General features: G+C 40.8%; 1 protein-coding gene across 1 annotated transcript in view; it reads left to right on the top strand.

Moving 5' to 3' along the window:
• Positions 1-18,167, top strand: part of MAN2A2 (mannosidase alpha class 2A member 2) — a 206,699-nt gene that overhangs the window by 115,125 nt on the left and 73,407 nt on the right. Inside the window, exons 7-11 of the mRNA XM_077263559.1 lie at positions 8,596-8,769; positions 10,580-10,766; positions 12,608-12,785; positions 13,695-13,897; positions 14,730-14,912. Coding sequence (XP_077119674.1) covers positions 8,596-8,769; positions 10,580-10,766; positions 12,608-12,785; positions 13,695-13,897; positions 14,730-14,912 — 925 coding nt within the window. The remainder of the gene's footprint in view (positions 1-8,595; positions 8,770-10,579; positions 10,767-12,607; positions 12,786-13,694; positions 13,898-14,729; positions 14,913-18,167) is intronic.

The raw sequence follows: 18,167 nt of genomic DNA, 5'->3' as shown, positions 1-18,167 counted from the left end.
AAAAGTGTTTTTCTTTACTTTATTTTTATCGATTAACAAAATGCAAAGTGGGTCAACAAAAGAGAAATCTAAATCAAATCAATTTTTGGCGTGACCGCCCTTTGCTTTTAAAACCACATCAAAGAATCAATTCATCTAGGTACACTCACACAGTTTTTGACACAATTTGGCAGGGATGTAGTTTCAAACATCATGAAGAACAAACCACAGACTTTCTGTGGATGTAGGCTTGCACAAATCCTTCTAGCTCTCCATTTAATCCCAGACTGACTGACTTTATGATTTTTTAGATCAAGGCCTTTATGGGGCCATATCATCACTTCCAGGTGTCATTGTTCTTTTTTTACACTGAATATAGATATTAATTAAATCGGCTGTGTTTTGGGTCATTGTACTGCTGCAGAATAAATTTGGAGCCAATCAGATGCCTCCCTGACGGTATTGCATGATGGATCTGCCTGCATTTGTTAGCATTGAGGACACCAAGAAATGGGCAATGTTGAGGTTTGTAGACAAATTGGTCAACCAAGGAAACTTAGTGCAGCAGATGAAAGATACACCATGCTTACTTCTCTTCAAAACTGAAAGCTCAGCTCAGAACCCAAATCTACCCTTCTACCGTTTGTAAATGTCTGGCCAGAAAGGGTCTGTATAGAAGAATTACAGCCAAAAATCATACCTTTGACTTGGAAATAAGGCCACAAGACTCAATTATGCTCGAAAGCATATTAACCAGAGTGCAGAAAAAATGACAGCAGGTGCTCTGGACTAATAAGTTAAATGTAAAATATTTGGCTGCACCACAAGGCTGTTTGTTCAAGTAGGTTGTAAGGTGGATACCAGACACATAGTTAATGGGAGGTATGTATCACAGAGGTGGTTGTAATCCATGATGTAAACCTGGAGTATTGCATTAGTACACATAGCACTTAGATGTTTGTTTCGTGCATCAGGGCGAGGTTTTAACGGCAAGCCTGAAAAATGGGCAGGTCTGGCTGCCTACATACCCCACCTCGGTGTAGTTCACATGTTAAAATGGAGTCTGTTGTTTTACACATGGTCGTTGTGTGTGTGGAGGGAAAATGCCTCTTGAGTGTTATATCCAGACTGAGCCAATGCACTGGATGCTATCCAGTCTGTGTGATTTGGACTGGCTCTAAATAGACAGTCAAGAATTGCTTACCTTGTTTTGCCTGCACTGAAAGGCTGTTTATTTATTTTATTTTTTTTTGCTTGTGACTGGTTTATGAAGGACCAATAAACCAGCATGGACATTTAAATGGAAACGCTTCCTGTGTTGCCTCACAACGCACTCAAGTGAATAGCAATCCCACAAGGGCTAGAGAGAGTACAATAATGAGTGTCTGCAAGCAACAGTGAAACATGGTGGAGTCTCGCAGCATTCAGAAATGCCCGATCTATCAAAATATAAAATAAATTAATCTGATCGGTAAATGGTGTAATGAGAAAATATTTTTTTTAGGTTAAGTTTAAGTTGCCGTAGGTTAGTTTAACTGTTTTTTGTTGGCATAGCATTGCATTAAAATGCAATAAAAGTTGATCAAAACATCATATCTACCCCCAAATGATATCAGACCCTCATCCAGTTCCAGATTCAGAAAAATGAGAACAATAAGGCTTCGGCAAATGGCGACAAAAGCAAAATTTAGATTTTTTTTTTCACCACTTAAATAAAAAAACCTACACCTGTTTGGTATCTGCATACAAGCACTGAGCTGGGGAATCATATTGCCAGTTCAGTTTTACTACAACTTGAACATGGTAAATAAAAAAACTAAAAAAAAAAACATATTTCAGAATGGCACTTTTTTTGCAATTTCACAGCACTTTTAATTTTTTCCTCGTTTTTCAGTGTACTTTGTGGCAGAACGAATGGTGTCATTAAAAAATACAGCTCATCCCACACAAAAAAAGCCATCATACGGCTACATAGCTAGAAAAATAAAAAGTTATGGCTCTTGAAAGAAGGGGAGGAAGAAATGAAAAACAGAAAATCGCTTGGTGGTGAAGGCGTTAAGCATACTTTGCAGCATTTTTTCCACACTTGCCTAAAACTTTTGCACAGTACTATGTACCCTGAATTTAAAGTGTAATAATAAAAGTAATATTGTAACTGGATTTCTCTTTCTGTAAAACATTATTTCAGTTTGTTACCAAAGTAATCATACTCATTAAAATAATGTACTAAAAATCCCTAATTTTAAAGGATACCCATAGCAGCTAATTAGCACTTTGTGAAGGAGCGACATGCAGATCCCCACCGCAGCCACCAATTGTCAAGGTTTGACACCAGAGGGGTCACACAGATCCCCACCGCTGCCACAAATTGAGAAGGTTCGACACCAGGGGGGGTCGCAACTGAACCACCCACGCTGTTATCTTTGTGCCCCGAACAGCCCTCTGCTGCCCCCTATCATACGAAGAATTATGCGATTGACTGACAATTAATGGAGGAGGCTGCGGCTGTTTCCACATAGGCCAGTTATTCGGAAACTAACAGTGAGCGTATAGTATTTACACCTCCGATTCAAACTCATGGGCTATATGTATATAACTCTGGTACAGTCACGGCTAGCTCCACGATAATCCAAGAACTGCTGGTTGCCACCACAAGTCATTTTTTTTTATACAGGCTGACTAGACGTTCTGGTAGCTTATTGCTTCGGGTGCGGTTTACAGAGCAAAAGTAACAGAACTGTTACATTTTATATTTAATCCAGAACGATAGTGTTTATTAAAAAATATACAAAAGATTTTACAAAAGGGACAAAATAATACAGCATATACAGTTACATAAAAAAAACAGGATTAACAAAAGAACTTACTACGCCGATCACAGAAATGATTCAGTGTAGTGAAGAAAAGCACTTTGATTGGAGACGTTCAGTGAACGGTATTCATGCATACACCAATATGTATCTCTCTACAGGAAGCCAGATTATAATTGGTCTGGACCTTTTATCAGCACCTGAGTTACACCGACATACTCAGCCATGATGACCTCACTTGGGCCGGGTTTTGGAATGTAATCAGCCCGTCAGGATTTTATGAAATTCCCAACATTAACAATATTTTCCCTCCTAAGGATCACAGAAGTTCGAGGTCGCCGCCATATTGTTTATAGCGATTTTACCTTTTAAATAGATGGTAAACATGACGTGGCTGGTGTCAGCGGTCTGGCCAATATTGATTTGAGGCTTGTATGCAGGTGACACATTTATGAGAAAATTATTTTTCCAATATTCATAAATTTCCTTCAGAGACATAAAGTTTGGTGTGAACATAGCATTTCCCTTGACGGGAGCAAAAGTTTAATTTCAACATAGGATGTATTTACTGGGGACAAAAGACTCTCACTTCTCTATCTGTGCACATGTCCATTTTGTCATCCAACCCTCTGAAAAGACCTTTCCTGTCTTAATTACCTCTCTGGACAAGGGAATCTGGGCTTCAAAAGGAATTTTGATTAGATTGGTCACTTCCCAACTGTATGTAATTTCCTCTATGTCAACTAGGCAATTCTGTTTCAAGGCAGCTTAGATTGCAAGCTTTTTTTCCTACTGCAAAAGAGATAGAGGAGGTGGGGGGGTGAATGCCCCCTCACTAGTGTCTTCAGGGGTCTTAATATTTTCTATGACAGACTTGGTTTGGAATACTCATTGAGTTCAGTCTACTGGTGGTCGCAGGTGCTGACCTAAATGAGATATTGCGTAGTGACTACAATATATATGGTCATCTGAGCAGCTCTACAACTGTTATTTTCTGGTTCTTTTATCTCTAGATGACCAATTTATTTTATTTGACAGATTTATACCTTTCATTTATATGACGCATACAGAAAAATGTATGGAGGAAAGATTCAGGATTTCTATCCTTTTGTTAAGTGGAGAGGATATTGTGAGGAGCAGATGTCGGTATAAAGAGAGAAAAGCTTCCATAGGAAGAGCTAACGAGGTTTACAGCAAACAATATACGTGTATTTTCATGTCTTTATAGCAGCTAACAAAGGAGGCTATACATATTAAAAATAATACAATGGTTTCACCCGTATTCTGCCCTTTTCTGTATGAATTCACATAGGACTAAATACATTCACATTTTGAGGCTAGTTAATTGCTTCGCAAACAAGAATTACAAATGAATAAAGCTTCATAGCTGACACAGTAACCCTATCTATGTAGAAGGAAATGTTAAACACTGATGCTAGTAGTAGGCTGATAAAGGGGCAATTACTACGAGTTCTATGAAGAAAGAATGGCTGTTGCTGTAGATTCTTGGTAGAAAGACATTAGACCAAATGTATAATTACCCACAATGATCTCAGTCATCACAATTTCATTTCAAAATCTTTGAATCTACTAAAGTGATTTTTCAGTCTTTGTAAATAAGGCATAAAGATTTTTAATCGGTGAATGACAATAATCATCTCCCCACCTGGTAGCCCTGCCGATCACTAGGACTGTGTCCTCAGCCCCGGGCCTTCCCCTCCGTTGTCTGAGATTGAGTACAGTGGTGTGGTCTCGCTCAAGCGCTGCGACTCCATTCATTGTCTATAAAACTGAGAAAACAGCCGAGTACAGCAGTCTGCAGTCTGACAACCCAATAGACGCTATATGGAACGACCGCGCATGTTCACCACCATGCCGCTCCTTATTGGAGAAGGTTCAGGACTTCCAATTTAGTGATTGGTGGCGAAACCAGAGATCAGACATTTGATACTTATCCCACAGATGGGTAATAAATGTCATTGTTGTGAAAACTCATTTAAAGGGAATGTGACACCAGGTTTGTGAGAGCAGCATAATGTAGAAACAGAGACTCTAATTCCAGCAAATTGTCTTTTTCTGGAGTGATTGCTGTAGTTTGATACAGTCACTGTTTTATCAGTAAGAGATTATTACTAGTGAACTAGTAAACCTATTGCCAGCTAGGCCTCCATATTCAAGAGCTCTGTATAACCCTGACCGCACCACAGACTAGCAGCTTTCTGCCTATGCACAGTGTACACAGAAAGCTGTCAGTCAGTGGTGTGGGCGGGATTATACAGAGCTCAGCATTCAGAGAACTGGTAGATCTGCAACAGAGAAAGCGGTGAAGTTATCAAAATTACAGCAAGAAGCCCTACATCATGCTGCTCTCAGATGGGGGAGCAAAAACATAATAACAGATTCCCTTTAATATTTTTATAGTTAAAGAAATTTCTCTTGCTCTTAGGGAATAGTAATCTATCTATATAATCGTCTAAGGGGCACTTCCCAAGTCGCTGATTGTTCGCTGCCAAACGGCCACGACCAATCAGCGACGGGCACAGTCCGGCCGCGAAATGACCGCTCCCTACTCCCCTGCAGTCAGTGCCCCCTCCATACTCCCTCACAGTCAGCGCCCGCCGCCCACATAGCGCTTTAGCAGTCCGTTAAACCGACTGTGTTACACCAGGTATAACGCGGTGTAACGCAGTCTGTTAATGCTGCTATTAACCCTGTGTGACAAACTTTTTACTATTGATGCTGCCTATGCAGCATCAATAGTAAAAAGATATAATGTTAAAAATAATAATAAAAAAAAAAATGGTGCTATTCTCACCCTCCGGCGTCCACAGATGCGCGCGAGCGGCGAGGCTGCCGCCAGCTTCCATTCCCAGAGATGCATTGCGAAATTACCCAGATGACTTAGCGGTCTCCCAAGACCGCTAAGTCATCTGGGTAATTTCGCAATGCATCTCTGGGAACGGAAGCTGGCGGCAGCCTCGCCGCTCTCGCGCATCGGTGGACGCCGGAGGGTGAGTGTAGAACTTTTTTATTTTAATTCTTTTTTTTTAACGGGGATATGGTGCCCACACTGCTGTATACTACGTGGGCTGTCTTATATACTACGTGGGATGTGTTATATACTGCGTGACTGATATATACTACATGGGCAGTGTTATATACTGCGTGGGCTGTGTTATTTACAGCGTGGGCTGTGTTATATACTACGTGGCTGCTATATACTACGTGGCTGCTATATACTACGTGGCTGTGCTATATACTACGTGGCTATACTATATACTATGTGGCTGTCTTTTACGTGGGCTGTGCTATATACTTTGTGGCTGCTGTATACTACGTGGCTCTGCTATATACTACATGGCTACCTGTGTTATATAGTATGTGGGCTGTGTTATATACTACGTGGCTGTGCAATATACTACGTGGCTGTGCAATATACTACGTGGCTGTGCTATATACTTCGTGGCTGTGCTATATACTACGTGGCTGTGCTATACTACGGGCTGTACTATATACTACTTGGCTGTGCTATATACTACGTGGCTGCTTTATACTATGTGGCTGTGCTATATACTACGTGGCTGTGGTATATACTATGTGGCTGCTATATACTGTGTGGCTGTGCTACACTGTGTGCAGAATTATTCGGCAAGTTGTATTTTGATCACGTGATAGTTTTTATACATGTTATCCTACTCCAAGCTGTACAGGCTTGAGAGCCAACTACCAATTAAGTAAATCAGGTGATGTGCATCTCTGTAATGAGGAGGGGTGTTGTCTAATGACATCAAAACCCTATATAAGGTGTGCTTAATTATTAGGCAACTTCCTTTCCTTTGGGTCAGAAGAGAGATTTGACGGGCTCTGAAAAGTCCAAAATTGTGAGATGTCTTGCAGAGGGATGCAGCAGTCTTGAAATTGCCAAACTTTTGAAGCGTGATCACCGAACAATCAAGCGTTTCATGGCAAATAGCCAACAGGGTCGCAAGAAGCGTGTTGGGCAAAAAAGGCACAAAATAACTGCCTGTGAATTGAGGAAAATCATGCGTGAAGATGCCAAGATGCCATTTGCCACCAGTTTTGCCATATTTCAGAGCTGCAACGTTACTAGAGTAACAAAACGTACAAGGTGTGCGATACTCAGGGACATGGCCAAGGTAAGGAAGGCGGAAAAACGACCACCTTTGAACAAGAAACATAAGATAAAACATCAAGACTGGGCCAAGAAATATCTTAAGACTGACTTTTCAAAGGTTTTATGGACTGATGAAATGAGAGTGACCCTTGATGGGCCAGATGGATGGGCGAGAGGCTGGACCAGTAAAGGGCAGAGAGCTCCACTCCGACTCAGACGCCAGCAAGGTGGAGGTGGGGTACTGGTATGGGCTGGTATCATCAAAGATGAACTTGTGGGACCTTTTCAGGTTGAGGATGGAGTAAAGTTCAACTCCCAGACCTACTGCACTTTCTGGAAGACAACTTCTTCAAGCAGTGGTACAGGAAGAAGTCGGTATCGTTCAAGAAAAACATGATTTTCATGCAGGACAATGCTCCATCACATGCCTCCAACTACTCCACAGCGTGGCTGGCCAGTAAAGGTCTCAGAAGAAAAAATAATGACATGGCCCCCTTAGTCACCTGATCTGAACCACATAGAGAACCTATGGTCCCTCATAAAATGTGAGATCTACAGGGAGGGAAAACAGTTCACCTCTCAGAACAGTGTCTGGGAGGCTGTGGTGGCTGCTGCACGCAATGTTGGTCGTAAGCAGATCAAGCAACTGACAGAATCTATGGATGGAAGGCTGTTAGTGTCATCATAAAGAAAGGTGGCTATATTGGTCACTCATTTTTGGGGGTTTTGTTTTAGCATGTCAGAAATGTTTATTTCTAAATTTTGTGCAGTTATATTGGTTTACCTGGTGAAAATAAACAAGTGAGATGGGAATATATTTGGTTTTTATTAAGTTGCCTAATACTTCTGCACAGTAATAGTTACCTGCACAAACAGATATCCCCGTAAGATAGCCAAATCTAAAAAAAAAAAAACACTCTAACTTCCAAAAATATTAAGCTTTGATATTTATGAGTCTTTTGGGTTGATTGAGAACATAGTTGTTGATCAATAACAAAAATAATCCTCTTAAATACAACTTGCCTAATAATTCTGCACACAGTGTATATCCTACACCCCGAACCCCCAACATCCAGCGCCCTGAACCCCCGACATCCTGCGACCAATCAGCAACAGATGCAGTCCAGCCGCAAATTGACGCGGGATTTATACCACGCTTCGCTGATTGGTCGCACCCGGCCGGCCGCGACCAATCAGCGATATTGGCACGAAATTTAAACCCCACTCACAGCGCGACGTACATACATACATACATATTCTAGAATCCCCAATGCTTTAGAATCGGGCCACCATCTAGTATAATATAATTACCTATGCCTCAAAATTTCTTTAGGAGCAGCAGACCCTATAAAGGACCTGTCTCATTTGTGCAGTACACAATGACCCATTGTATTAATTGGGTGCTGTGTAGTGCCCAATATCTCATTCAGCTCATTGTCAGAGGACCTAACAAAGAAACTATGCTCATTAATTTAAGAGAATATCAAAAAGCTTCTTTGAAATAGAAACTCATACCGTTGGTTATGAACTGATTACTAAATAATGGGATTTGCATGTTTATTATATAAGCAGTGACATTTATTTAGTTAATTAGACATTTTATATATTTTTATTTTACTAATTTGTTGTGTTTTTTTTGTTGATTTAAAAAAAAAAATCTCTTTATTGTAGGTGTCATTCCAAGGTCAGGGTGGGCAGTGGATCCTTTTGGACACAGTTCTACCATGCCGTACCTTTTAAAACTCTCTAATATAACCAGCATGCTGATCCAGCGGGTGCATTACTCTATTAAGAAACATTTTGCAGCCACTCGAAGCTTGGAGTTTATGTGGAGACAGACATGGGGTAAGAAAGCACCAGTCGTTTCCTTGGCACTAGTCCTAAGAATGTGGGTCTGGAGAATTGTTATGTACTCAGCAGATGTGTTTCCAGATTGTCTGACTGTATAAGTGCACAATAGCGGCCACCTTTAGAAAAATGAAAGGATTGATTTTCCACTTAACTGATTTCTTTTTCATATTTTGCAAAAGACTGATAAATATTCTTGCTAAATCCGTTGAATAATTACTTTTCTTACACTTTTAAAGAAGCACTCCCATCAAAATTGTTATCCTCTTAATATATTGCAGTCATATAATATAGCACTGTGAACTTACAATTGCTCATTTTACCTTTCTACCCTGTAAATTTTTCTCTTTTCCATTAGGTCTATGATAACACGTGATTAAAAACTGACTAGCTAAATCCTTCTAAGCTCTATGTACAAACAAGAGGGGAATGATTCCTGCAGGGAGTAGAGGCTTCCTGTTTCTACATAGAGCAGAGAAAAGAGAAGAATTATCTGGGTAGAAAGGCAAAATAAGCAATTGTAAGTGTAATATGACTGCAATATATTAAGAGGATAAAAACTTTGATTAGAATGCTTAACTGCTGAGAACATAGAACAGGATAAAAATCTTAGTTCCATTAAAGGGTAATGTCAATTTAGACATCTATGACATATTATAAAAAAATGTCATAAATGTCTTATAGACCTCTGTGATTTGCACCTATGTGGAGAATTGGGTTCCTTTATATGGCTGGTGAGGCGGCCTACATGTCCATGCAGAGAATGAGTGGAGACTTGTGTTGTGTTGTGTAAATGTGTTTAGCTTTCTTAATTTACTGCTGATGGGCATAATACAGAAGGAATCCAGTGTGTTAAAACAATGAACACTAGTGGGACCAAAACAGTTGAAAAAAAAACAAACCCTCCTCCTACCTGCCGGTATCTTCTGACGTCATGCATGCATCAATCAATATCAATGACATAGTGCCTTGCCCCACTAATCAGAAGTGCGGATGAAGTTTGCAGGATTCTGGTCTGATGGCCATGGGCTACTGATGTGACTGTTGGACCAGTGTTTGCTTAGATCACGTAGGAAAACAATAAAATGTAATCAGCCATATTGGTATTGCTGCATCCATAAAAGTCCGAACTATTCAAAGATCACATTATTTATCCCTTATATTAAGCGGAATATAAAATAGTTCCAGAAATGCCTTTATAAAATTGGAATAAAAAGTAATCAAAAAAGTTATATGTATGCTAAAATGGTAGCAATAAATACAACAGTGCATTTAACAAAACTACAAGCCTTCGCAAAGCTCCATCACTGGAAAAATAAATGGTTACGGTTCTCAGAATATGGAGACACAAACAAAAATATATTTTTTCCAAGTTTTTATTTTGTAAAATTGATTAGTGGAAAAGCCATAAATATTTGGTATAGGTAAAAAACATATACATTTGGTATTGCCTTTGTTGTGCTGACCTGCAAAATAAAGTTAATAGTTATTTTTACGACACACTGAACACCATGACAAAAGTCATGGCTGATTTTTTGCTGTTTTTTTAAATTTCCATTTCATACACTTTTCTTTTTCCAATGTTCAATACAAGATGGTGACATGACAAAGTTCCTAAAAAAAAACAAGCATCCATAGGTCTATGTTGACGGTAAAAGAAAAAGTTTGGACTTCTAAAAACTAAGGATAAAAAAATGGAACCCAAGAAAATGAAAAATGACTGTTATGGGAAGGGGTTGTAAACATAATACTAGCATTAGTTTATCATAACGATTGTTTTAACATGTTATTTCTCCCCCATTCACAGACCCAGATTCCGAGACTGATATCTTTTGCCACATGATGCCCTTTTACAGCTACGACGTGCCTCATACATGTGGCCCAGATCCCAAAATATGCTGCCAGTTTGATTTCAGGCGCTTGCCAGGAGGAAGGATTAATTGCCCTTGGAAGACACCACCAAAAGCCATCACGGAGTCCAATGTGGCTGAACGGTACGTCATTTGTCACTAGGGAGGGTGCGGGAAGCCGAATGTATTTCTATATTCTAGAACATGGGGCACCAACTTGGCCGTGTAATTGAGCTGCACATAGAAAAAAAAATAATTTGGAGGGCCACATTCTTTACGAGACAATTTATGATACAATTTTTTTTTCTATTTGCCTTTTTGATCACTATTTATTCCATTTTTTGTGTCAGTATAATGAAAAAGCTACATTTGTGTTGTGTTTTTCTTTATTTTTTGAATAGTGTTTATATGAGTTATGGTTTATTTTTATAGCTTGTGTCCTTCCGCATACCGCAATACCACATGTGTACTTTTTTAGTGTAATTTAGTTTTTACATAAAACAGCATTTTTAGTAGCAAAATATTTATGTTCTCGTGCTTCATGTTTTGAGTTTTTTCTATCTTTACATTTTTATGGTCCACCAACAGGCCCCATATAATATAGTCTTACTTTTGGCTCCATACAGTTATTCTGGCCACCATTCTGTTATAGTGTCTCTTATCCTGGCTGCAATCATGTAACAATGTCCCCCATCCTGGCCCTTTTACTGTAATAATTATAAATTATAAAATACTCCATTCTGGCTCCGTCTTATAATAATGGCACCTGGAACATATTCCACATCACTTTACAATTAAATCTGCGTTTTGAGGACGTACATTTAGCTGTAAAAAATACTGTCATCAGTGGCCCCACTTCTTCCATGGACCAGGTCACGATCATGTCGGGAGCTCAGGAGCCCCGCAGGAAGCTGAATGCAGCCTCAGGGGCCGTATGCAGAGAGAGACAATTTTCACATTTAATTTCCCAGAGGAGCATGCATGACTTATAAACCCCCTCACTCTGACATGCCAGGCTTGGCTTGTCACTCTCCACAAGGCGAAATGTTACCCCTTGGATTCCTGCCCACAAGTTTTCATTTTTACCCATAATTACTGAAGCAAATGTCAGATCCTATACTAAAGTTTACCTTTGATCATGGGTTTATACTGCTGGGACAAGCTGTTAGAAGATTGTAGTAATGCCGACATTGTCTTCTGTCTTCTCAGATTAAGGAGTATGCACAAAAATGACTGTTCAAACCAAGCATAGGCGCTCAGTGCACCCTTACTGAGACAAGTAATTCATTGCTCATTCCCACCTGATTGTTTTCCATATATCTCTGGCTCTAGTGATGAGCGAGTATACTCATTGCTCGGGTTTTTCCGAGCACGCTCAGGTGGTCTCCGAGTATTTGTGGGTGCTCGGAGATTTAGTTTTCGTTTCCCCAGCTGCATGATTTGAGACTGCTAGCCAGCCTGAATACATGTGGGGTTGCCTGTTTGTTAGGGAATCCCCACATGTATTCAGCCTCTCTAGCAGCCATAAATCATGCAGCTGCATCGGCAAAAACTAAATCTCCGAGCAGTCACAAATACTCGGAGACCACCTGAGCGTGCTCGGAGAGACCCGAGCAACGAGCATACTCGCTCATCACTTTCTGGCTCCTGTAAGGAAACCCAGAGCTGTCAGCCAGCGAAGGAAGAATAAGTAGGTAGCAAGGTGCACTGTACTGTTTGACTATGCCAAGGGTACTTTGAGCGCCTGTGCCTGGTTTGAACAGTCATTTTGTACTGAAAAACTGCCTTTAATTAGACTTTTAATGATAAAACTTACAGGGAAAATATCTTTGTACCATGTTAGCTTGATTATCTTTTCTGTTACAAGGTGATAACTTCTGAGGACTTTTCAGTATAGAAATAACACTCTATTGTAGCCTTGTTTCCATTAGCTTGGGATCATGTTATTATAGTCATTCTATTAGAAATCCTCCTTATTGTTACAGGGCAAACCTCCTTCTGGATCAGTATAGGAAGAAATCCAAGCTGTACCGCAGTAAGGTGGTCCTGGTGCCCTTAGGCGATGACTTCCGATACGATAAAATGCAGGAGTGGGACGCTCAGTTCTTAAACTACCAGAAGCTCTTTGACTATATGAACTCCCACTCAGATCTCCATGTTAAAGTAAGAGTGCAAAGATGTATCAGCTGTGATATGCGTCCATGGCAGTTGTTAAAAAGGGCTTTATTAGTAGCAGCGAAGTGAATAGAAAAGACTGAAACCTTTTGTTCTGCATGCTCACCCCTCCGCTGTTGCCCGGGCCCGATTACAGAGCAAGCAGAGGTATACTGAATGGATTACTCGCCTAGTCCATTGCTGGGAGACATTCCTCTATGCAGTCTTTGTGGGGGATTTATCAGTGCATGTGTGCCAGATAACGCGTAAAATAGGGAAAAGCGTCTAACAGAATGACTTAAAAGGGTATTCCCATCTCCAAGATCCTATCTCCGTATGTAGTAGATGTATTATTATTAATAATAATATAAACAAACACCGCCAATTAAAAATGTAGTATAGTTCTTCTGATTCACTATTTGATGTGCAGGGCATTACAGTAGCTTAGATATCCATGGTTACGACCACCCATTTAGCGACTCTTAGTTATTAGTGGTCGTAACCATGGATATCTAAGCTAATGTAATGCCCTGCACATGGGGTAAGTGACATAGCTTATCAGAAGAGCTAGACTACATTTCTAGCTGGTGGTATTTGCTAATGTTATTATTACGCCTACTACATATTGGGATAGGATCTTGGAGATGGGAATACCTCTTGATAGTAGAAATGTACACCAGCTCGTTCCTGTCTTTGATGTTGTTGTCAGCCCAAGATTCGCCAAATTCATTAAGACACATGCACCGTTTAAGACGTCCAGGGCATTTTGCTACAGCGGGATTTTTTTCAGTATATAAAACTCAAGTCTTAATTAATCCCCCTCTATAAATTCAAATATTCACGTGTTTTCATCTCTAATCTGAGAAATGTGTGTTGGCCTTATAATTTCTTTACTAATACCTGTGGCTCCCTCTACAGGCTCAGTTTGGAACTTTGTCAGATTATTTTGATGCTCTCTATAAGAAGATGGGAGTAACCCCTGGGATGAGGCCTCCTGACTTCCCTGTCCTCACTGGAGACTTCTTCTCTTATGCTGACCGAGAGGATCACTATTGGACTGGCTACTATACATCAAGACCTTTCTACAAGAGCATGGACAGGGTGCTGGAGTCACATATACGGTAGGGACAAAAAAGATGTAAAGTGCCAAAAATAATTATAAGCTAGTGAGCTGGGCAATGTTTCAATACTTAATGCAGAACACAGATAACAGTGGTGCCATTCTTTGGAAAAAAAAAAAAAAAAAAAAAGCCGACTTTTTTCTAATCCTTAAAACCCTTTCAAAAGAAACGTTATATTGCTTTAGGCTACTTTCACACTAGCGTTAACTGCAATACGTCGCAAATGCGTCGTTTTGCCGAAAATACGCATCCAGCAAAAGTTCTTGCTGGATACGTTTTTTCGTCATAGACTAACATTAGCGACGCATTTGCGACGCATTGCCAAACGTTGCGTCCGTTTTGCGACGCTTGGGCGTGTGGTAGCGGACCGTCGGGAGAAAAAAACGTTACATGTAACGTTTTTTGCTCCCGACGGTCCGCTTTTTCCGACCGCGCATGCGCGGCCGGAACTCCACCCCCACCTCCCCGCACTTCCCCGCACCTCACAATGGGGCAGCGGATGCGTGGGAAAAATGCATCCGCTGCCCCCGTTGTGCGGCGGAGACCACGCTAGCGTCGGGAACGTCGGCCCGACGCACAGCGACGGGTTGTTCCCGACGCTAGTGTGAAAGTAGCCTAAGCCTGTGTAAATGTATATGTACATAAATTGTCTTCGCCATTTTTTCCAATATGAGATGATTACCTTTAGCCCCAGGGTTATTTGTTAAAAATACATCTAACTAAAGATCAAAATAGGAGGAATATAACACATTGCTGTTACTGTGGCACTCGCTTTATTTGGTATCTGAAGATGGCAGACTAAATGTATCATATGTTTTGTGTACATTTTCAGAGGGGCAGAAATCTTGTACACTCTGGCCATAAATCACGCAAGACGCGCAGGCCTGGAAAGTAAATATCCTCTCTCTGATTATGCTTTGCTAACCGATGCCAGGCGCAACCTTGGCTTGTTCCAACACCATGATGCCATCACTGGCACAGCAAAGGAAGCGGTCGTTGTTGACTACGGTGTACGGTAAGGAGACACCAAAGATTGAGTCAGCCTAGGTAATGCTTAAAAGTAGATCCTGTGTCAGTGTATCTGAACTACATTCTTGTTTTACTAAAAGCAATGAAAGAAACATGGTAAAACTAGTGTGAAGAAAAGGGAAAGGAGTTGACCTTTGCAAGTGATCAAGTGTAATGTCGTCAAAGGGGTTGTCCAGGACTATTTTATGTTTCTTCACTATGGGCCTAAAACTACCTCCCTGTTTTACTCAGCGTCCACTCCTGCCAGCAAGTCAGCTACTCGCGTCAACAGAGCAGCTTTTTCTATTCTGGGCTGCTTTGTCGATGGGGCGTGACTGCCGACGTCATTCTGACTGACAGCCGGCTACTCGCACTTCGGTCTGTGACCCCTCTGAGTCGGTAGAGATCGGCGCTGAACACAGCAGACAGGTAGTTAGCAACTACCTCAGAGTCAGTTCTTACGCCCATAGTAAAATAATTAAATAGTCCCGGATAATCCTCTTTAAAGGAAGCTACCAACAGAAAATTATAATTTTTTAGATTTTGATATTATTTGTATAACCTAATATTGAACAGAATAAAGTATGCTGACATCCCCCTATATACCGTATAAGCTCGCAAACAGCACCCCTATATATCATATAAGCCCACACACAGCATCCTATATATCGTGAGAGCCCCTATATACAGTATGAGCCCCCTCATACCATCCTATATACAATATGAGCCCCCACATAGCCTCTCTATATACAATATGAGTACAGACATAGTGTTTTTTGGTGGCCAAAAAGTTCAGTTTTGGTCTCATCTGACCACAGCACCTTCCTCCATACATTTGGGGAGTCTCCCACATGTCTTGGGCAAATTCACCACAAAGCTGATGCAAAAAATGAACATAATGCACAGCAGTATAAAAATGACATTACTGTGAACATGTCACTTTCTTAACTGTTTCAGGGTTAATGCTGTGTGTGGGCTTATATGATATATAGGGGTGCTGTCTGCGAGCTTATACGGTATATAGGGGGATGTCAGCATACTTTATTCTGTTCAATATTAGGTTATACAAATAATATCAAAATCTAAAAAATTATAATTTTCTGTTGGTAGTGAAGCAGTTAAAAGAAGTACCATATTTTCCTGATTATAATACACACTTTCCCCCAAAATTTGAGTTGAAAATAGGGGAGCGACTTATTCAAATGTAGCTTACCGGCTACGGTGGAGCGGGGTTCCAGGGTCGATTCTGCAGGAAGATGGTGGCGGCAGCAGGAGTGGGACAATGCTGCAGGTCACAGACTGGTAGGAGAGGGAGTTTGGCGGTCCAGGGGCTCCACCGACATTTCGTGAAAGCCCAAGGCCCCCGCAATTTTATGGTTTTCAATGCAGTGAACTTTGGGAAAGTAGGCATCGGAGTCAGTGCATGCGCAGTTTCAGATTTCGGTAGCCGAGATCTCAGTCTGCGCTTGTGCCACCTCCGGCGACCACTTTTCATCGCATTGAAAATCATGGAAGTTCAGGGGCCCCAGGCTTTCATAAAATGTCAGTGTCACACCTTAAAACACCCCCTCCTCCTAGCCTGGGGCCCGCAGCATCGCCTCACTCCTGCCACCATCTTCCTGCAGCAGCGACCTGCTCCTGGGACCCTGTTCCACCGCAGTCGCCACCTCCGGTAAGCTACCTTAAAAGTGGACTATAAGACGCACCACCATTTTATTTCATACATTTTTTTCCAATTTTCCTCCCCAAATTTGGTGTACGTCTTATAATTCTGTGCATCTTATAATCTGCAAAATATGGGAATTCTTTGGGCTCCACTATAGTGGAAAGTATAGAAAAAATATACAACCGCAAGCAAAGCCGCCATCAAAGCCACTGCAGGAAAAAGTGGCTTTGCCTAGAAAAACTCAGCAGCTCAGTGGCCAGAAAGAAGACGTTGTGTGCACACATGTTAAGATTGAAAATTAGAAGCAGTGATGAAATTGCTGCTGGGCCAGTGTAGGAGGGCCTAGACCCTGACCTAGACCCTGGCAAAGTATCAGATCCCTAATACTGGAGCCCCCATAAGTTGAACTGAAGACAATCCAGCTTAAAACTGACTTTGGAAACCATCACTCGTTACGAAGGTCTAGTTTGAAGAGAAGAGTTAGTCAAAGTAGAATCTCTGCAGATTTTGTTTCTAAAATGCTACAGATTTACCAAATTTTATTATCTGTGAAATAAGCAGTGAAAATCTCTGCATACATTGACATTTTTTGGGTTCCAAATCTTCAGTACTAGTCAGTTTCCAGAATTTTCTCTGCAAAATGGGGGTGTTATTTCATAACAGCTCATCAATAATGCTGCTATTGTAATAAGCAAAACTTAAGATAAAAACAAAGTGAGAAAATGCCCTGCAGTAAATAAATGGTACTAACATAATTGTGATTAAAAATTGTAAACGCCATCCCACCACCTCAAGGTGGCCCTATTTGCGATGGTTCTAACCTCTAGTATTAAAACCTTACCATATGTCAAATGACGTAAATGTAAGGAAGGGCTGAGCAGGACAAAGACCTCGACTAATGGACATCCAGCCATGGGGAGCTATATACAGTGGGGAAAATAAGTATTTAATCCCTTGCTGATTTTGTAAGTTTGCACACTGACAAAGACATGAACAGTCTATCATTTTAAGGATAGGTTAATTTTGACATTGAGAGATAGAATATCAAAAATAAAATCCAGAAAATCACATTGTATATAAAGATATACATTTATTTGCATTTTGCAGTGAGAAATAAGTATTTGATCCCTCTGGCAAACAAGACTTAATACTTGGTGGCAAAACCCTTGCTGGCATGCACAGCAGTCAGACTTTTTTTTGTAGTTGATGATGAGGTTTGCGCACATGTCAGGAGGAATTTTGGTCCACTCCTCATTGCAGATCATCTCTAAATCATTAAGACTGATTGTCGCTTGACAACTCAGAGCTTCAACTCCCTCCATACGTTTTCTATGGGATTAAGGTGTGAAGACTGGTTAGGCCACTCCATAACCTTAATGTGCTTCTTTTTGAGCCACTCCTTTGTTGCCTTGGCTGTATGTTTTGGGTCATTGTCTTGCTGGAAGACCCAGCCACGACCCATTTTTAAGGTAATGGTGGAGGGAAGGAGGTTGTCACTCAGCATTTTACAGCACATTTCTCCATCCATTCTCCCATTGATGCGGTGAAGTAGTCCTGTGCCCTTTGCAGAGAAACACCCCCAAAGCATAATATTTT

The sequence above is a fragment of the Ranitomeya variabilis genome, chromosome 5 (assembly GCF_051348905.1).
Source record: "Ranitomeya variabilis isolate aRanVar5 chromosome 5, aRanVar5.hap1, whole genome shotgun sequence".
NCBI classification, from domain to species: domain Eukaryota; kingdom Metazoa; phylum Chordata; class Amphibia; order Anura; family Dendrobatidae; genus Ranitomeya; species Ranitomeya variabilis.
The sequence above is the reverse complement of the archived record's forward strand: the minus strand, read 5'-3'. Positions and strand labels throughout refer to the sequence as shown.